We start from the raw sequence: 21,869 nt of genomic DNA, 5'->3' as shown, positions 1-21,869 counted from the left end.
CGCGGCGCGCACATCCGCACATGTATACAAAAATGTTTCTCGAAATTGCGCAATGATTCATTTCACATTGCAATAATGCAGTATATGACAATTATTTTTAGCAAAAACTGCATTACCGCGAGGTAGAAATAGAGGTAGCCTTCCGTGCATTACGTGCGAGAAAAAGCATATATCGTCTTTTGTTTGACGTTCGAAATTAATTCGATGGAGAGTCGGACTCGAAATTGCTTCTTAATTCCCGTCATTAATAAATGAGTGTATTAAGTACGTTGCGACATAAATAATGACTACTGCCTGCAGATTAAAACGATCGTTAAAATTTAATTCAATTTAATAGTATTATTATTTACGAACGTTACAATATTGGATAATATATTTATTATTATTATTATTATTATTATTATTATTATTATTCTTTTCGGTATTTCATTTTTATTACTTAGTCAAACAAAATTTTATATATTACCTATATACGTAAGCACAAAAAAATAAATTCATAATAATAAATGATATTTATTAGGATGCACTTTATGAAACTTTATCAAGAGATTTTTTAAAAATTATATATTATAATCGCTGAAAAAAAACGTAAAATAATACTATTAAAATAACAGAATAATATTTGCGAGTATCGAAGAGCGTTTTTGACGCGGCAAAGTACACATGTCTGATGAGTCGCAAATGAGCAAACTTTAGTCGCGTTTCGCAAGGAATGGATCTTTGCGGTTGCGGTTCGGAGGTGAGGAATTTGGCAAATACGTTCCTGGTAGCGCCTGGAGAATTGTGGGTTATGGCTGGAGCGGTCGTTGGGCTGGTATATGTATATACACGATCGGCGTGTATGTATATGTACGCATGTTTACATACACATACATACATATGTACGCGATCGCAATGGAGCCGTCGTCGTCGTCGATGGCCGGCTTTCTTACGCGAGAGCGCGTGTCGTTAGGTATGCAACGCGCACCTATACGAAGTCGCGCGCACGGTCGTAGAAAGGCCGTTTGAAGGACAAGGGTCACGTCTCTCCGAGCGCCGATATATATACGCGACACGGCCACTACCTTTACTACCTTTACCGTATAGCCATCGACCCCGATGCAGCGCGCCTGCCTGCCTGCCTGCCTAACAGCGTGATCTCACGCGCGTTCGCGGACGAACGGATCGCGAAATTCCTTCCTTCTTTTTGGAATAGATAGAATGGAAGAGAGATTGCCTTCGAAATCGGGGTCGAGTAATCAAGGATTTATGAGAAATAAATTAAAGTAACTATGAAATAAAGATGAAAAAATATTAGCCACCAGAGCTGAATTTTAGCTGTCCCTATATTACATCTGAAATTTAGTTATTATGCCTTTTAGTTGCATACATTTTAATTATAGTAGTTCATTTTTAAGCTATAGTTTAATGAAGAATTCTTTGTTAAATTATAGCTTAAAAATATTAACTGCCATAGTAAAAAAAATCCTTTTAAAATTATATATAATACATATGCATATATCCTTATATAGAATTAAATTGCAGAAATGACAGAAAAATTTAACAATTAATAAAAGGAAATATATGTATATCAATAATGCAACGTGCATATATTATTCTTTACTTATAACTTTCTGTATGTGAATACTCTAGGCATGCGATTGCATGATTTATCGTTTTTAATATATAAATGAATGAAAAATCAAAGTATACATATAGTCACTACAGTTTTAGTCGCGATGAATGAAAGATGGAAATCTGTCCCCTTAAATTATTTTTTTTCCTACACTCTACGTACTACTTTACGTTGATGCATGCAGCTTATCTTTTTACGTGCAAGATCGTTAATGCCGCTGTAAGTACGTACGCGGAATAGTATGATCTTTGCAATGTGCACCCATGTTACGCAGTTAGTTGGCTGCTCGGCCATGCCAAGGTTGGGAACCTTATCTAAGCTTCAAGGTGTTTGACCCAACTGGGAAAACACATTGGCACTCCGGTGTGGCTTTGCATCGCCACGGTTACTCGCGACCAATCCGTACTTAAAGCACTGTTCACAATTTGCTTTCCTTATCGATCGGAACGATATAAAGTTCGCGCTATAAATGCGGATTTTATTATTCGTCGCCACGGAGGTGGAATGTCGATATTAACTTTTTTTCCACTATCGGGAATTGCAATTCTTCCGTCACGTGTCTTAATCTCTTTTTACGCAAAATATATTTCATTTTCCTAAGAGAATATAAATTTTTATCATTTATCGAAGCAGCATAATTAATATATGATTTTTTGTGATATTGAATTTATTAACTGTGCTTTGCTCTTATCGGACAAACGATATAATTTTTGAGGAAATATTTTCGATGCAAATATACTAACTGCACAAAAGTGCATCGTTCCACGTTCGTTTATGTTAAATTCAACGATCAAGAGAAGGAGATAGAACGGCCTTTGAACGTCCGCGGTTCTTCTGGGCGACACGAATTGAATTCGCGCGAAGATATAAATCGCGTCGGATTAATTTACGAACGTAAAATATCGAGCAGATCAAAACAACACACACTCTGCGAAGCGAGATGTCGGCGGGGTGGAAAACCATCGGCGTTTATTCTTTGCGGATCGTTGCGCGTCGATATAAGTAATTGCATCCAATTTCTATGGAATTCGCTTTTGGGACCGACGAGATGGCATCGCGCATCTCGCTCTTTTCCGCACCCTCGTCCTCTCTTCTCTCTCTTCGCCGAAATTTATTATCCGCCGTTTATTATTCACCTCACCCTTCCGCGCGAATCGACCCCCTGGACCCCCGAGCGGGGTCGCGCGCCCCCCAAATATCTCTTCCCCTGCTTCTTCTAGTATTTAAATTTATTTCCTGCGTATTATTATAATTATTTTAAATAATTATCTCCTCGCGAATGATCGATCAATCGATGTCGCAGCTGGGCGTTTCGTTATCGAGCAATTTGAGTCTTTGATCGCGTAATTCCTTCGCGAAATCATCTCTCGCCGATTTTATATTGACGGATCGCAATTTTAACCGTGCCGTATCTCTTTGCGATATGTATGCATGTATGTATGTATGTATGTATGTATGTATGTATATGTACGCTCGTTTCGTTTCGGTGCGGGGGGCGATTGCGATGGTATCGCATTCCAAACGAGAGACTCCAGATACTTTAGCCGGCGCTGTCGCGTGTCTCGGGACACGACGCGTTATTTTTCTCTCATCCGTGTTTACACACGCTCCCGTGCAAACACCTTGCCGTATCGCTCTGCAAAGCGATTGGTATGCGACTGGGAAGGTCGACACTCGAGAGATCTGCGTACGCTGCAAAACGATAAATATCTGCGACTGACTCCGCGTTAGCCATTAGATTCGCAAAGCGCGACACGGAGTTATTTTATTATCTTATTATTTTACAGCACTTTTATAAAGCTGTCAGAATTCAATTTTTTTATTTTTTTTATTTTTTTTAAATTGAACGAGATTTCCTCCAGCCAAAATACACGAGTCGTATTTCAATTCTTATATTAATACGCTGATATGTTTACACGTTAAATACGTATCATTAGACTATCTTTTGTAAGAGATATACGCCTCTCGTACGGAAGAATTAGTCTGGCGGTGCAGAAAACGGCGGAATAATTCTCTCGGCGCGGTCGCCGGCACCGATTCATTGAGAGGTTTTTCTTAACCGGACTGAAATCCTTGGAAACGAGAGCGGTTATGAAAATAAAAGGCCGCGCGCGGACGTACGTCTCTAACTAAGAGACAGCCAGACGAAATAATACGTCTCTCTCTTTCTCTCTCTCTCTCTCTCTCTCTCTCTCTCTCTCTCTCTCTCTCTCTCTCTCTCTCTCTCTCTCTCTCTCTCTCTCTCTCTCGGCGCGTTGAGAAACGAGGACACTTTAAGAGCCGCGGCAAGCTGCAGTCAATTTCGTAATTGCTTCTTTATCGCGATCTTCAGAGAACCGACAGAATTGCTTTATTACAGGGCTTTCAGTCTGCTTCCAATTTTCCGAGCACATGCGTCGCGCTCGTTCGCTGCCTCTCTTGCGATGGCGTGGCCCACATTTAGTGACTGCGTTTATTGTATCGCGGCCGTAAGATCGCAGGATGCATCTCGCGAGAGCGCGATCTCTTGCTCCTATTATATTAAAGTGACTTACGAGTGATGAGATCTTTTATTTTGAACGTCAAGCATTTTGACGAAATATAAAATTAAATCGAGAGATATTTATATTTATATGATTTTTGATCATTATTGTGAGACCTATTACTATTTATCTCGCGTGATTTGATTTTTTCGTCCGCGGTAATAACTTGTCAGTGGACGAAATAAAACGCGCAGCGGTGGACCGGTCACATCAGGAACTGCAGACGATTGCAGATAAACATGAAAATTTGACGAGGACGACGTCGGCGACGACGACGAGGACGACGTCGGCGACGGCGGGCGACGCGACAGGCGTCCTTGCTCCAACCACTCGCGCTACTACCGATGACGTAATCGTCGCGATACCCCGCAATCTTGGCGCCGCGGTAAACTCGTAATATCTATTTTTATCTGTGGTGGAAGCAAGGGGTCCTCCCGAGGTCCCCCGTCTTGCCCCCCCCCTCTCTCTTTCGCTCTCTGTCTTGTGTGTGACGGCACTTTTACGCCACACACGCATCAGAACACGTATCGAGCCGCAAAGAGCAAGAGAGAGAAAGAGAGAGCCAAGTTGAGCCAAGCCCCGATGTCCGAGGAGACTCGAAATCGAACGACGTTTATTGCGGTCGAGATAAGAACGTGCTTTTGATCGTACTTTTCGTGTTTTCGTTGCACGACGAAGTTTCTGATCTGGCGTTCCAAGCGAGTTCTTGCAATTAATGTTTGATTAGCTCGGCGAGACCGGTCATTAATCGGCTTACCAATCATCGGCAAGAGCGAGTAGCGAGAACGTGGAAGCTGTCTTCGACAGCTGTGCACTAGGTGACGCGAAATTTACCTCGGTTTCGCGATATTAAAATATTGTGACGCAAAAAAACGTGAGAGAAAGAGAGCAAAAATGTACGGACTAATTTATGTCAAAAAGTTTAATTGATGCCAATTTAATATTTAAATAATAATTAACTTTTATATAATATTTCTGAATAACGTTATCTTGTGCTGTCTTCTTTCTATAGTAAAAAAAAAATTTCTCTATCTTTTTTTTTATTTATTTTTTAAATAGACGTGATCTATTAAATTATTGGCAATATACAAATTTAAATGATCCGTGATTATGATAGGATATTATAGCTAATGATCATTTGGGTTACCCGTAAATTATCACATTAATATGAATTTGCGTACTCATTTCATCTTATCATTTTAAGCTTAGAATAGACTTGGATTTATGCATTTCATATTATAATGTAAAAATATAAAAATTATAATTTATTAATGAATTATGAATAGAAATTAATGCATTATTGCCTGCATATATTTATCCATTTCTTGCGTATCTCTGCTCTAGATTTTTTCTCTTTTAAAATACAATTCAATATATATATTTCACGATATGCAATATGCATAGAATATAACATTAAATATATGAAATAAATAATAAAAAACGATACGATTTCCGATATTAATTCGTAATTTTATATCATTGTTCTGGACTTACATAAAATGAACTGTGATCCGTACTCTCGATTGCTATGCGCCTTACGCCTTCCGCCGTTCTCACGAATCCTTTTGTATTCGCTCGACCGCACTCGTCCAGCCTCCGGGATCTGGCGCCGTCTTTGCGACGACGCCACCGAAGAGACGCCGTAACGGCGAAAGCGTGGGACTTGTCAGCGACCGGTCCTTTGTAATACCGCCCGCAGTTTCTCTCCTCGTGTAAACCTCTTTACCGAAAAGAAAGCCTATCGTTAACAAAAGATCTCGCTACGAGAAATTCTTTACCGGGTCGATGATCCCTTTATTTGGGGATGAAGACAAATTTTCGGAAAATCGAACATTTTCACCGTATAACGCACAGAAGTACTATATTATTACTAAAAACGTGACCAGACAAAACACGTAAAATTACAAAAAACCGGATACATTAAAAAAAAAATGCGACTTTTGTTAAAATATTTGAAGGCCTTTTTTTTTATTCGTTCAGATGAATGAGAACAATGAAATGTCGCCTTAACTCCTTCTCTTATGTTTTTGTATTTCATCTAATATATTTCGGAGAAAAAAATGGACATATTTAATTTTCATATTGTGCGTCAATTATTAATGGTGCAAAATTTTTTTGTAGACATTTCTATGAAAAGCGAGACACGAACGCGAGATTTTAACATTTCACGTAACTCTTGCTAGGATCATGTCATTCATAAACATTGATAAAGAAGAGAATGATGTAATATTTATCTTACTCCTTTCTTATTTTCTACCTACAGGTGAGACAGGGCAGAGGGAATGGTGCACCCTGGCGTACTGGGAATTAGGCAATCGAGTAGGTCGTCTGTATCCCGTGGAGCCGTCGACGGTGAACGTCTTCAATTCGCTCCACGACGGCGACGGCCTCTGTCTGGCGAATCTGACCGAGAATCACAATGCACCGCCCGCGGTCCAGCGTACGCGCAGCAAAATCGGTCTCGGTAAGATCTTGTCTTCATATTTTTTAACCCCGTAGGCTAATTTCCTCTTTGAAGAATGCTGCTCTTTGTGTTTTCCACTTTGCTTCAAGAACGGTCCCCTCCTCTCACGGCAAGCTGTTATACCTAATAATTAAGAATATTACTTTATTAAGATTATTTAGTAAAAAATAAACAATTATATCGCTATTTAACTTTTTCAATTTTTAGTTATATCATGCACATGAGAGATTAAAGAAATATTACATATATTTAATATACAAGAATTTTGTTAATAAATGTGATTTCATAACGATGTAGGAGAATATGTTTATCCTATATTTTTTTTAAAAACAAATTGTGCAATAAATAATTAAAAACGATATTGCTTTGCCTAATAAAATTATCTAGACATAATGTGCATTTTCATATGGATGGCTCTTCTTCGCAGGACTAATGCTCAGTCAGGAAGCGGACGGTGTATGGGCGTACAATCGGTCGGAGAATCCGATCTTCGTGCACTCACCCACCTTGGACGAACCGGAATCGAGGACCCTGCTGGTCTACCGGGTGCCGTCGGGCTTCTGTCTCAACATCTTCGATCGCGCCAAGATCCTGCAGCTTCCATACAACGGCGGTGGCAGCGGCGGCGGCGGCGGTCAGACCGCCGGATTTGCTGCTTCCGGCCCCGTCGACATTAACTCCGTCCGCATCAGCTTTGTCAAAGGCTGGGGACCTAACTACTCGCGACAGGAGATCACCTCCTGCCCGTGCTGGCTCGAGGTGCTCTTGGCACCGTGCAGGTGATCGTTTCCCAAACTGGCCGGGCCGAAAGGGTATCGTCAAGTCTCGTCCTTAACTCGCGCCTTTTCTTCCTCCTAGTTGTCGTCGTCGTTGTTGTTGTTGTTGTTGTTCTCGGGGAGGATAATGATGCGACGACCGTGGCCTTTAGCTCCGTCCTAACGAGAGCTGTGTTAATAATGACTAAATAAAACAAAAAAAATGTGCCGGGGGCGACTTGTTGTCGCCCCAACAACCCCAGCAGTCTTACCAAAGTACACGCCGTAAAGAAATAATACGTTTAGGAATAACGTCGCGTTTCCGTTTCGACAGTAGAACGAGAGATAGAAACGAAGATCGGAGATCGTTCGCCGAGCGTGTTCATCGAGCGCGTACGAACGGAGGAACTCACATTGACGAGTGTGGTACTTAGGATCTTTCTTGCGTTTTCATTCGTCTAGGTTTTTTTTTATTCTCTCAATTATCTAAGCTCGTCGATATTATTCTTGAGATTCATGTGAGAATTTCCGACAAGGGAAGGGGGAAGCGAAGAGAGTCAGGCTTCCGGTAGGTCTAGTCACTTGCGTTTTATGGTCGCTGCATGCGCCGACTCGCGAATTCGCGCGCGTGGATTCTGAATTCAACATGGCAGGGAAAATTCTTAGTCTTATAAAGATGAAAACACACGAGGCAAAGGATAATATCGACGAAACAAAGAGATATGTAAATAAAACATATTTTACGATTGCTCCGTTTTTTTTTTCTTTCCAAAAGTAATTATCGGAACAAAGATTTTTTTCGGATAATTGCTTTTGTTTTATCATCTATTCGATAAAGTTCATTATATAACGTTACATAAGGTAATCGATGCGCTATAAAATAATTAAATATTTAGTTGCTTTGTAAATAATTTTTTTATAAATTACTACGAGAAAATGATTGTCTTTTTGTTGTAAATTCGAGCTTCGCAAACTCGTTATATCTCTTAGAACTTATGTTATTGAAAGCAAAAATAAATTAATATATTGGTAATTTATTTATATATTTATGAAATTAGTAAAATTGTAAAAAAAAAGATTATGCGTTTAACATGCATTTAAATTAGATTTTATGAATATTAAATCTTTTTTACAATTTTTATACAAATTGTAAGAAGTAGAATATCATTATTTCTTAAAAGTATTAAAAATATTATAAAGGCAATAGAACTTTAAATAATACAATATTTTATTTGATTATTTAATATATTTAAATAAGATTAATAATTAAAATTAGGCTTAAATGTAACTATTAAATTTATTTGTAATGCAACATCGACAAGTTCCTAGGAAAACTATGTGCAGCGAAACAACAACTTCGGGATCATCGAAACAGAATTTCTTGACGAACCGTGAGAATTTCTACCAGTAAAATGTGAAATTTTTCAACTGCACTCTGCTCTAATTTTTTTCTTTTAAAGGATGTTTTTTTTCTGCTGTTAAAGTCACCGGTTGGTGAAATTACGCCTTCAACCTCGTATTGAGGTTATATGACGTCTCTTTTAAAGGATGTAAACAAGGACTGATGTATTTATTATCGTCTTGTACTTTTCGTCTAATATTGCACTGTGTCAATCATATTTACTTAGCTCCATTTAAGCCAATTAATAATTTTAATTATTGGCGTTGTTTTGACTACTTTAAATAAGATTTTTTTAAATTTGAGAGTCGTATGCTCCAGTAACATAAGTTCTATGACATAAGTCATGAGAGGATAGTACTGGAATCGAATAGTCGCGCGATTGATTAGCGTTAAAACAAACGTGCCACGAGTCCTGAATGTTATCTCCGGTTGTCGTTCGGTGCTGTACATACATACGTATAGTAGTATATGTACATACACTGTGCCTTCCCAGCTTCCCTCTGTGGTGCAGCGCGTACTCTCGGGAAATAAAAAGTGCGCCACGTGCCAAGCTCGTTTCGCACGAAAAAAAATATATATATATATATATATAAAATGCCTCCTCCTTCTTCTCCGGAGCTTTATACTACAGTAATACAATGTACTGTGATAACAGTTCGACGCAAGTCTTTTTTTCTTCCCTTTTTTTACGATTGAGGCGTTGCGAAGACGAGAGAGAGAAACAATGCAGAACGAGATACGTTCACGTATAATGATTAATTAAACAGAAGAGATTCTGCACGTCGGAAATGAGAGAGAAGCGGTATCGTTAATTTCGTGACGCTTATTTTCTCAGTTTATCGCGTTAGTCGTCGAAATATTTCGATGAAAAATAGCTCTGTTTTCTTTTTCTTTAAAACGCCGTTGTAATTCTGGTTTTTGACGTGCAGAAACTTTTCTCCGGGAAATTGTACACGAAACGCATATATATATATATATATATATGTGTGTGTGTGTGTGTGTGTATATATATATATATACACACACACAATATGTGAACCTTTTTTTATATATACTCTGTAGATACGAATCGATTTTTGAAGGAAGGAAAGAGTCTTACATAGTGTTCAGAACAATATGTTTAAATGCATACGATGTAATATGTACCAGTCATACGTATTCATTCAACAGACACATACATAAACATACGTGTATACACACACACACACATACAAACATATATCGACTGATCGATCCGTAGAATTTTTCTTCGACCATTAGTTTATTTTCGTACTACCGCTTTTATCGATGTAAAAGTGGCCGTTACTTTGTAATAACGATTGAACGGATTGAGAGCTACGAGAACGTTACATTGTGATGCGTATACGTCGCTTGAATGTTATATATTGATATGTATACAGAGACGTATACACAAAAAATGTTCATAGGTAGCTAACTGTATGAGAGGAAGAGAGAGAGAGAAAAATTGAAAGAGAGTGAGAGTCGGATTAGATCATCGGCGAAAATAATTGTAACGATGATAAGAGGAATTCCGCCAACAGATTATTATTTACTCTGAGCGACTCCGCGACTTTGCTTTTCGTAGTCCCTTTTTCACTGCCCCCAACACGTTGTTGTGGTCGAGATCTATCTAACCGCCCCTTTCGCCGCAATTAAGACCGAGCGCGTTGCTGCTCGTATTGCAGCACTGCTTTGGAACGCGTTTAAAACGGTACTACATACATACGCGCGATGTAAGATGGTGTATTCAATGATTTACGAGACATGTCCGTATCTTCTCCAAGGAATTTCAGTTATCTCGGTGTCATCGTCTCTCGAGTTCGAGGTACTGACATTTGTCAACGATCCTCGTCTTTTTATACATACATATTTTTCTCATCGCACTTAACTTAGCTGATACATCCGCAACAATTTTATAACATTCTAATTTTCATTAAAGCTGCAATAATTGAAGAAAAAGATATAATGATACACACTAGCAGATCCTTGGGGGGGGGGGGGTTAAAACCCCCTCCTTGGAGATTAAAAGAAACAGTTTTGCTGAATTTGTTTAAAAAATATAAGTAAAGAAAAACAAACATTAAAGAGCTATCGATGTCGTTGATCCTGGAATAAATAAACCTAATCATGAAACCAAAAATATTAAATAAAATAATTTTGCAAAACCTCCCCCATTATCGACGTCAGGATCCGCTAGTGATGATACAATAGAAATAATTCGAGATAAAAAATATAAAATAATTCTAAAAAATGTACATTAAAGAGAATGATAATTATTTGATGCTAAATTATGATTTGCAGATCGGTCATTGTATATACTAAACGCACAAGATGCATAATACTTCGTGAGGATATTCGTATCTCTTGCTCGCTATATCGCGCTTAAGCATCCAAAAGAGAGCGTACACGGCCCGTCGCGCATTAGGAACAAAAAGGAACTTACGAAGGCGTACTAAAATTAATGGTAAGACTGTCTTACGACGTAAATACCGCTACGGGAACGACCGAGTGCTTCTTCTTCCCTGCGATATGCCTGTCGCAATAAACGCGAGGAGAGCGATTTCTCCTTCGTTTGAGGAATTTAAAGGAAGAAAAGATTCACTCGTGCAAAAATGCGAAAAAAAATCCGAATGCGATACAATTTTTGAAACAACTTTTTGAAATAAAAAAACAAATTAACGCTCACAGACTGCAAAAGTCCAATAGCAAATTCGCAATAATAAATTTGTTTAAGAAATTATTAGCGAAGAAGGATGAAAACAAAGAGAGTAAATACTCTGTTCAATTCGTAGGTCTTTTCCCGACAGTCTTTTATATTTCTCGCGAATCTAAACTATATGCGGAGTTTTATTTTCGTTCGTTAAATTTATTGATTTTTATATATTGTATTATTATAATTACAGTTTTTATATCGCTGTCAATCTTTCAGATTTTCTTTATACTGTTCTGCTTTTCAACTTTTCTTGAAATATCCGTAGATGATACAAAAATATTATTTGTGGATTGTATTTGTATACACATTTAGCAGAGCAATTGTAGTAAAAGATTTTCGTGTGAATTGTTTGTAGCGTCATAAAATTGTAAAAAAAAAACACGAGAATCTACATTTTGAGATCTAAGTTAATTTTAAAAGGGAGCTCAGATATGTGTGAATAATGTAATATACATCTCTTCGATGGAGATTTTCTCAGATAAGAAAAGTTAAATACATCTGTTGTATACATTCGTAAATTGCGTGAAACATTTTTGCATTTCGATTGAAAACATAGATTCATGTAATGCATGAATTGTCTTCTTTCACTTTACCTCTATTCGTTCTGCGTTATTTTTCCTTTCATCTTCCCTTCGCACTCTATCTCCTTTTTTTACACTCTACACTTTCTATCTTTTATTCAAGTCTTGACGTTCTGTTTCATCTTCAATTTTCGAGACTATTGACAGCAAATCTTTTCGTTTAAAAATATTCGAGAATATCTTTCTCTCTTCTTTCATTTTTAAATTATTCTTATTTTTAATTCACAGGACATATGTCTGATATAAAATTATATATATATATATATATATAAAATCTCCGACTTTTGTGATATAATATTGCTTTTGTGTTATTTCGTAATAAGGGAAATGATTACGACAGCAAATTGCTGTCTATCCGAAGCGCGTCAAGCAAGACTGAGGTTTCCGATTAAGAATAAGATAATTTATCTTTACGCCTATCCGTTGCGAGATTTATCTCAACGAAATGATTGGCTGTCGCCAATCATAAAAGAGCCGGCCACTTGTTTGCTGACGAGTTACCGTTTCTTTCGGGCGACGCGACGTGCCATTATCCAGTAGTAGTAATAACACTAATGTTAACGACCGAACGACAATTAGAGCCGTTTTCTAGCGTTTACTACTAACTCTTAACTGCTATCAGCCGACCGACCACTCTACGTGTCTCTGTGGGGCTAGGTTTAAATAATCTTTAAACCGTAGACACACATATACACATGCAATACGAAAGTTCCTCGTTAGCGAGATTAGATGCCTTCGAGTCAATTAACAATTAATCACCGCGCTCCGAGTTTGACTAAAATTTTTTTGCTTAGAGAGAAAAAAAATACGTGACAAAATGAGGAGTTTGCCAATTTCGTACGCATGAACGAACGAGGAAAAATTGAGCAAACGAACGAATGAAGGCAGCTAATTTCTCTATAAGGACTCTACGTCTGTGAAACATAGTGCCTTTACATAGCCGTTCACTGTTACATTAAATTAGTGTTTATAGAGCGACATACAACTTAGCGATTATCACGCGTATCATAAAAACTAACTGTTGTTGATAGATAAGCGCTTTATTGGCATCGGTATGGTATTACTACCCCGTTAACAAGACAGCCCTCTGCTCGTACATATTTTTCCTCCTTTAGACTTTGTCGATTCTCTCTTTTCTTCTCTTTTTTTATTTCGAATTAATGATACCCACCGGATGACAATTTTGATAAAAAACAAAAAAGAGAGAAAAAACTTTGATATATATTTAGACAAATTTCCGCGATTCCTGCCGTGTCCTACGTTCTAGAGCTAGAGATACGCTTTACACGTCCGTTAGGATGTATAATAAAATAAAGAAATAGTGCCTTACCACGAGATATTGTGCTTTTCAAAAGTTCAAATAGTCGGAGAGTAAAGAGAGCGTTCTAAAACGGGCAATTTTTAGATATTCTCCTTTCAGTATCTTAAATTTTTATCTCGCAAAAAATTGATAAAACGCGTCGTTCTTCGCCATCGAAGAAAACTCACGTATAATATATTGACGTATTAAGAATCGATTTTTTCGCCGGAAATCAACTCGACGAATTTGGAAAAAAGAGACATTTTTTTTAGTCCGATTAAGAAAGAATGCTGCAAGAATTATCGATACTTTTCATGATAACGATATTTTGAAAATGCAAATAATATTGTATATATCTAAAAGAATTTTTAATAACATAAGTTTATTGTTTGTATCGTTTGTCGTAACATTTGGCAATTTCGAAATTCGTCGATGTGGAAACAATGATCGTATGATTTCCGACTCGAAATCGAGTTGCGACGAGCGAAGACTTTGAGATACACCGTTTATTTAATATATATTTATATGGATAAAAGAGCCTTCGATAGCGGCTACTCCAATTCCTCATTTTCGAATCACGCGCAATAAGATATACGCTAAACAAAATATATATATATATATATATATATATATATATATATATATATTAGATATGCATATTATACATACATACGTGCATGTAACTCATGCACGGAAAGAGAGTGCATACGAGAAGAATCGAAATGAAATAAAGCAACGCGCTGCTGTATATATTGTACATAAAATATGTGCGCGCACATATGCATACGTTATATACATACTATGTATATATTATATGTATATTATGTCGTCGGCGACGACGATAATGAATAACGAATGGTAGTAATAATAATTATAATAATAAAGAAAGCAGATATCGAATAAGTGCGAATAGCATAACGAAATAACGATATTATTAGGTACCACACATCCCGAGAACTCACAATATATATATATATATATTATTTTCAATATCATTGTATTCGATTCCAAAATCAAGTAACACACGCTTACTAGCGACGATCGTGTGTCGACGATCAAGGAAATCCTCTCCACTCATTTTTACGAGAAAAAGAAAACAAATATATGAAATTGCAAATTTGTATCTGACGGGTTGTTAATAATCAAACACCGCAATCATCAATACCATGAATCCTACTGCGAATCTCTATACATATTATGATTTTATATATACACATACATACATATTTATATTAACTTTGCTTGATAGATTATTCTATATTTTTTTTTACGAACAATATGCAAAACTTTCGCGAAGACCACTTAGCGCGATAATTTTTGGAAAATGGAAAAAGATTTCCCTGATAAATATGTACGTTTTGAAAAAAAGTTAATTATAATATAAAGATATTAATTATAATATATATAGATATATAAATGTGATGATAATGGACATCCAGTTTTTATATGGTACGTAATGTTTATAATAACACCGGAAGATGATCGCGGTTTAATACACACTTTATAACAGGTAGTCTATAAACATCGGGTGATTAAATCTTGAAACTCTCGTGGAACTTGCTACAGGAAATGACACTTAATCCGCTTAGGAGCTGCCAGATAAGTATTTTCCGTTCACTGCGATGATTAATGCGTAACTTGCAAAGTGCATCAGTTTGCTCTCTTCTTTTTTCCTCCTTCCAAACAATGTAATACAATGATAACATTTCCCGGATCGTCGTGTCGCTTTTTTTACGGAATTTGCACACCGACAAATTAAAATACCTTTTCTCTCTCTCTCTCTCTCTCTCTCTCTCTCTCTCTCTCTCTCTCTCTCTCTCTCTCTCTCTCTCTTTCATTTTTTTTTAACATCTATATAACAATAATACATTTTATTTCTAAATTCTAACTCTTCGTAACAAAGAGACGGATCGCTCTTTACATTTCTCTCGTCACTAATTGAAACACGCGACCAAGGTTACGCAGCGTATTACATTCATCCATACGGATATACGAGACATACATCATAATTTAATAAATATTAGTTGGAATGGTTATTTACAAAGGAATTGATCGACAATCGCTCATTAAATATGAAATAATCATTCAATAAAATCAGAGCATTAATCAGATCAGTCATTAATATGATTTATTATTCAAAATTTTTTATCTAAATAAATGTCAACGAATACATCGCGTATTTCTCGAAATAATTTTAACTTAAAAAGATAATCTCTCGTGATGCGTTTGCTAAAAACGTTATGCGAAAAACTTTCATTGAACATTGATATAAGATACAAGTTTCAAAAAATTTGAATATAAACTTTGATGAGGCCGAGAAATTGTCGACCGATACTGATAATAATTATTTACAAATTAAATAGATACTATCATGTGTTTTTCAAATTTTGTGTAAATGTCACAGCACGTAAAAAAGTAATACTAATAAAAGCTTTATATAAATTTGACACTTTGAATTTTTTTTCAAGTTCTTTTCTATTTTGATATCGATTTTTATTTCTTTTCTTTGTTCGGAATCAAAAAAGATAGTATTCCGCCAACTGAAAAGAATTGTTTATTAGATATGTATTATCTTTTTCATCTTTTATTTTAGCACCACTCAATTTTAATAATTCTCCACAATCCGTTTAATTCATTAAAATCAAGTTTTGAGAAAATTATTCGATAAAATTAAATATGGCAAAAAGATATGATTACAAGCTTTTGTAAAAATATTAATTGTGATTCTTTTTTAATTCTTCTTAAATGAGTCTGGCATACTTTATTATACTCACATATGGCGACACCGCCCAGTAGGAATATCGGGATCTCGCAGCTAAGATCCAGCAGCATACCGAACGCTAGATTACTCGCTATCGCGCCACATCTACCCAAACAAGCCATCATGGATACCGCGACGGCGGATACATGCGTGGGGAAGACGTCAACCGCTACGCTGGAAAGCACGAAATTTCCCGTGGATATCATCAGGGAAAAGATGCACGCTGTTATAAGGATCTGTAGCGAGGACTTGACGAAGTATATACCGAGGCCGGCGATACCAGCTATAAGCATTGTAACCACTGTAAAAGAAAACAAAGGTGAAGTATTCTTATTGAAAAGATAAACACCGGAGATCTTAAAAAAAACTTCGTAATAAAATAATATTCAAAGTTAGAACTTACCCGGCATTGTTCGACGATCAAGTCGATTTGCCAAATGTCCGGAGATGATATTGCCGAATAAACAAACGGCGTTGATTGTCATAGAGTTAATAAACACCCGTTCGTCTATGTGCGGCTTACATTCCGTTGTGTCCTCCAAAAGGATAAACGATTCCTCCAAAACAGTATAATTCAATGACATTTTATTGCGTATCAGCTCACAGACCGTCGCCGATTCATTCGGATGCGATTGATGATAACTCTCGAAGCGATTGAACAATTCTGGCGTCCAGAGATTAAAGCCATAAAACCTAAACACACCGGTAGAAAAGTTAGATTTGAAAAATTTTCTTTTTATTTATATTCACATAATTAAATCGATATATTATAATTATATATTATAATAAAAAGTAATAGTGGATGGATTGTTATTATATAATATTATAATATGGATTATATATGGATATATTATTATTATTATTATTATATAATATTATAATAAAAAGTAATAGTGTAAAGAGAGATATCGTATAAGAAGTAAGAGTATAGGACTTTTTTTCACTGATGAAATCACGTAATATTCTAACTATTTTCTAAATATAAACATTTTTCTAAATATTTTTTTAATGGGATTCAAGATATTTATGTGTGCTGTTTTTTAATTAAATTGAGAGAGACTCACCCGAACATGTTCGCGAAATAAAGCGTCCACAAGAGAACGCCGTATTTTAAATAGGGTGGTGAGGCAATGGTACGCAATTGCAACCAAATATTTTTCATCAATTCCATAAATATTTGCGAAGAGGAAACTGATCTCTTGTCCTTTTCTAGTTCGAACACGGCGTCAGAAAGGAGTTCCTTTACCTAAGTAAAGATATATCGCGTCGATTGAAGAAAGACATCATATACACTTGAATCTGGAAATGTTATTCAACATAATTTTTGTACTTACCGGAAATTCGCTTTTATCACGTCCAGTATTTACCGCGTAAATCTTCTGCATAATCGCGAGAGCCTCGTCGGTCTTACCTTGCAACACCAGAAATTTCGGGCTTTCGGGATACGTAAGAGTTATCATGGCTATAATGAAAATTGGCAGGCTAATAATGCCAAGGAACATTCTCCAAGAATTGTACCGGATGCCGTAGAACTCAAAGGATATCGGCAACGGTATGATAATCCATGCCAAGCCTGAATAAATTAATGATTTTAATTGTTAATAAAGTAATATTTTACTTATCTGTTATAACATATTTGATAATTTATATGAATAGTACATTAACTAAAAAAATAATGCAGTTAAAAATTCTTTATCTATATTGATAACTTAAAAAATTATTACCAGGTAATATTAACCAAGCGAGAGTGAAGAAAAAGCCTAGAAAACAAATGCTCTTCGCTCTGTACTTCTCTGCATAAAATTCCCCGAGATATATGTATAATAAGGAACCGGGTCCGCCCATCCTAAAATTAGCGGAAAAATCGTATACAGGCACAACAATATTATATTTGTTGTTTCATTACAAGTACTTGTTACTCACAAGAATCCGCTTATGACTCTGAACACTAGGAATATCTTGAAGTTTTGTGAGAAGCTTCCGATCAGCGTCAAGATACTGTCGAAAAAGAGAGAGAGCAACAGGATATTTCTTCTTCCGTAGGCACCCGCGAAGACTCCCCAGAAAAGGGCGCTGATTACCGAGCCTGAAACGATAAAAAAATAAGTATTAATAATAATCTAAATGTAAAAATTTAACTAACTTATTTAAATGTTTAAATGTAAAAACTTAACTAAATGTAAAACTAAAAGCTGATTTAAAACCGTTTAAATTTTGAGAAAAAAAATACAAGTTTAATAATTAGAATTTTACCTAGGAGAAAGGCGACATTCAAGAACCCTTTTTCCTCAGATCCCATATCCAGATCGCATTCGGCTGATGGCAAAATATACGCGTTTGCACCATATTGAAAGCCAACGCAGATGAACATCACACCGCAAACCAGCAGAAAAGTGTACTGATATCTTCCATTTCCTATAAACGAGAAATCCAATTTAAAGAAGCTATACGTCATGCAAAGTGCATGATTATAAATCAGTAATGCAATGAAAATTTACCACATATCTCCATCGCTTTCTCAAAATCTGCGGTTTCTTCTGTGGATGCATTGCGATTTTCTTTTTCTATAAAACCAAAATTTTCTTAAATTTATTTAGGAAGAGAAATAGAAACATGATAATTATTGTAAAATACTGTGACTCGTAATAATATACATATATATATACATATATATATATATATATATATATATACACACACAATATAAATCTAAACATAAAATAAAATTTTTTTTATTTGAGATATCTAATTTGCACGTCATCATGAACACGTATATCATATCATTTATATCACATTGTCGATATGCGCGATTAAATGTGTAAAATTCGGAGCAGAGATATAAAGTTTTATAAGCAAACATATGCATACAAAATTTTGCGAAGATACGTCACGTATATACATACAAATTGATTAGATCGCACGCCAAAATTTTCCTATATGGAATCGAAAAAATACGCCTGTCATTTGCATTTCTTAAACAAAACCTTTATGATCCACTTGTCATTTTCGTATATATGAGGACATATATATTTGTAAAGACATATGATCTTGGAAGAAGCATCGAGAATATTAGAGGGTCGACTTTTTTCACACGGATTGGAATTAAATAAATAAACGTCGAGAGTCACCGAATTACACAGGTGCGTATACTTATCACTGCGTTAATTGAGCGCAATATCGATCAATAAGGATTTATGGTACGTATCATCGTTTGCTCCTAAACCATACAATAGATCTTACTTATTACATGACGGGCGAACTCGATATGATGTATCGAATCCTTATCCTTGTTATATTAATCCCAACGAAATCAAGAATGGAATAATGTTCAATGATTATAAACCAACATCAGAGCCACACAATTTTTTAGCAACATGTGTAATATTTTTTCATCTCTTTTTTATATATTTTTATATCTTTATGTATTAATTTCATTTCATTTTTAGAGTAAATATAATTGAAAAAAATAATAACGATTCAACATGCTTGATTTCGAATTAAATTATTATGAGATGAGATTTGTTTCGTCATTCATATTTGTTGAAATAAAACCACTTATATCTTCATGTTTGCCTCCGTGCGAGACAACATTATTTTTCAATTGAAGTAAACGTAAACCATATGCTGACGTAAAACCATCTTTGTGTGCGCGCTTTTCTGTACCCCAATGTCGCAATTCACTAATTATCTTGCATTTTGTAGATGAATGCTAGCCCATGCCGTGAATATGTCTTCGCTTGTTGCATAAGAAATTTAATTGTCGTTGCATTCGCAAAATGTAACAATGACAATTTGTCACAGTAAATTTAACTATTTTAAATTTAAATTATTTTAGTTATTATGATGTTTTTCTCGCGAAAACTTATATGCATATGCAACGTAATTTAATGCAAATTGCACTAAGTACTATCGAACAATGAGACAAAAAATGCAAACATGAAGATGACGTGAATGATGAAGTACACGTGCGCTCCACAAAGAAACTCGCTGGCACGACTTTGATCGATACGTCAAAGTGGCGAATTAAGGGATAATTATAGGCGTAATTGTGCTTTGCCATTTTGCATGAATCGATGGCACAATCGTTACATTACGTACAACTTGGCCGATGATGATAATTTGACTATATTTGATAATATTTGATATTTTATTCGAGTAATCCAAAGAAAAGAAAAATATTTTATAATGAGCTTGTGAAACAATTGTTTAAATAAGTAAATAAAAGAAATATTAGCTCATTGTTACAGTGTTATTACAACATAAATTGATCATAAAAATCAGCATTTTTACGAAATTGAAGACATTATACATCGTTGATAATAATGATGATGATAATGAGAAAACATTTTTTTTCTGACAAATATATAAGATTTTTTAATGTTTACTTTTCTGTTTAGATAGAAAAGTAAGCTAAAAACTAAATAAAACTAGGCAACGAGCTAATAAAATGATAAGATAAAAAATGGTATTATCTATATAGGCAATATTAAAGAATTAGGTTTAAATCAGTTGGCAATACTCAAACATATCTCACATGAATTTGTGCCAAAAAAGAAAATAAATGAAAGATAAATTCGATCTCCTAGCACTAAAATTTAATCTCACATAGATTATTGCTAAAACAGTTTCAACAATTAAATTTAAATTCCATGTTTGAGCTTAATTAAAAATTTTGATTTTAAATTAATTTATTAAAATTTAAAAAAAACGTATAAATTTTTTCGATTTTAAAAATAATTTAAAATACATGTATATGTATATGATATTAATACACACAGGTGTTGCAGCGGGATGACTTTCGATTATATCTTTTCTTTATATTTTAATCGACCCCATTGAAAGGTGCCCCATTGAAAATATATGAAATTACAGACTGACCTACGGAGAGGGAGATGGTGGAGATGCGGCTGACCATGATGCAGCACCGGGAAAAATTTCCAAGAACAGTGTCCGGTACTACGACACAGGCGCAATCTTTTCAGTCGCACGACGAAGAAGCCTAATCTGCGACTGCCGATTGCGGGTGGTACGAAGATGTTGTGACCTCCCTTGAACGTTGCTCGTCGATGACGATGGATCGACTCGAAATCGTCGTCGCGGCGCTTTAAATATTATGTCATGCGCGAACGCAAACGCGAATCCGAAAATCCTTCCCCACTTTTTCACGCCGATCGCACAATCATTAATCGGAGGGGGGTCAAGAGCTCATTATTCCACGCGAATACACCTGTAACCTAATAACATAATTATTAGCCAGAATCGTAAATATATTCGTAATAAAGTACAACTGAATCTTTATATTACTCATAATTTCGAATGTAAAAAATTTTATTTGAAATATTTTTGTTCTTATTTATTTAGTATCAGCCATGCTGCTATTACTTAAATTGTAAAATAACAATGCAAAGATATGTATAATTTTTCATTTTAAAATCAATATTTATTGAAAATTAAAATATTTCTAAAAATTAATTTCTGAAAATTATTCTTCTCTCTCAATTGCTTTATAATATTATTTGTAATATATTATATTATATATACCTAGCTATATTTAAGTTTGCAATTAGATAGATGCAATTAATATATTAATACAAATTAAAATGTATGTAATAAAATTTTTTTCTTATTTCGAATAATAAGCTTTAATTAAATTAAATGAAATAATCAAATTTTAAAAGTCAAATTAGACTACATAAAACTATTTATATAATTTAGAAAAAAAAACTTATAACATTACATTAAATTTAAATTATTAT

General features: G+C 35.2%; 2 protein-coding genes across 3 annotated transcripts in view; one reads left to right on the top strand and one right to left on the bottom strand.

The window, feature by feature from the left end:
• Dad (Daughters against dpp) overlaps window positions 1-14,649 on the top strand; it is a 55,789-nt gene extending 41,140 nt beyond the window's left edge. For both annotated transcript variants that reach the window (XM_083051606.1, XM_083051605.1), the window contains 2 exons: window positions 6,401-6,601; window positions 7,029-14,649. In XM_083051606.1, coding sequence (XP_082907732.1) covers window positions 6,401-6,601; window positions 7,029-7,384 — 557 coding nt within the window. In that variant the 3' untranslated portion in view covers window positions 7,385-14,649. The remainder of the gene's footprint in view (window positions 1-6,400; window positions 6,602-7,028) is intronic.
• A 489-nt stretch (window positions 14,650-15,138) lies between these two features.
• LOC145943785 (synaptic vesicle glycoprotein 2C) lies at window positions 15,139-21,309 on the bottom strand. Its single transcript, XM_083051608.1, has 10 exons — window positions 20,992-21,309; window positions 18,612-18,677; window positions 18,367-18,528; window positions 18,037-18,199; window positions 17,838-17,959; window positions 17,448-17,686; window positions 17,178-17,359; window positions 16,517-16,806; window positions 16,127-16,414; window positions 15,139-15,892 (listed from the first exon to the last, which is right to left on the bottom strand). The coding sequence occupies exons 1-10, from the start codon at window positions 21,026-21,028 to the stop codon at window positions 15,846-15,848; spliced, it is 1,596 nt and encodes a 531-aa protein (XP_082907734.1). The 5' UTR covers window positions 21,029-21,309; the 3' UTR covers window positions 15,139-15,845.
• Window positions 21,310-21,869: the final 560 nt, after the last annotated feature.

The sequence above is a fragment of the Prenolepis imparis genome, unplaced genomic scaffold (genome assembly GCF_030444845.1).
Source record: "Prenolepis imparis isolate NDT839.2.m4 unplaced genomic scaffold, iyPreImpa1.0 SCAF_12, whole genome shotgun sequence".
Taxonomy (NCBI): Eukaryota; Metazoa; Arthropoda; class Insecta; order Hymenoptera; family Formicidae; genus Prenolepis; species Prenolepis imparis.
The sequence above is the reverse complement of the archived record's forward strand: the minus strand, read 5'-3'. Positions and strand labels throughout refer to the sequence as shown.

What these genes read in the sequence shown, in the direction of transcription:
- LOC145943785 (XM_083051608.1), bottom strand. Translation starts at nt 21,028, where the DNA reads ATGGTCAGCCGCATCTCCACCATCTCCCTCTCCGTAG. An exon ending in TATTTCGCGAACATGTTCGG is followed by an intron (nt 16,807 to 17,177) that starts GTGAGTCTCTCT and finishes CGGTGTGTTTAG; the next exon opens with GTTTTATGGCTTTAATCTCT. An exon ending in ACTGGGCGGTGTCGCCATAT is followed by an intron (nt 15,893 to 16,126) that starts GTGAGTATAATA and finishes AATTCTTTTCAG; the next exon opens with TTGGCGGAATACTATCTTTT.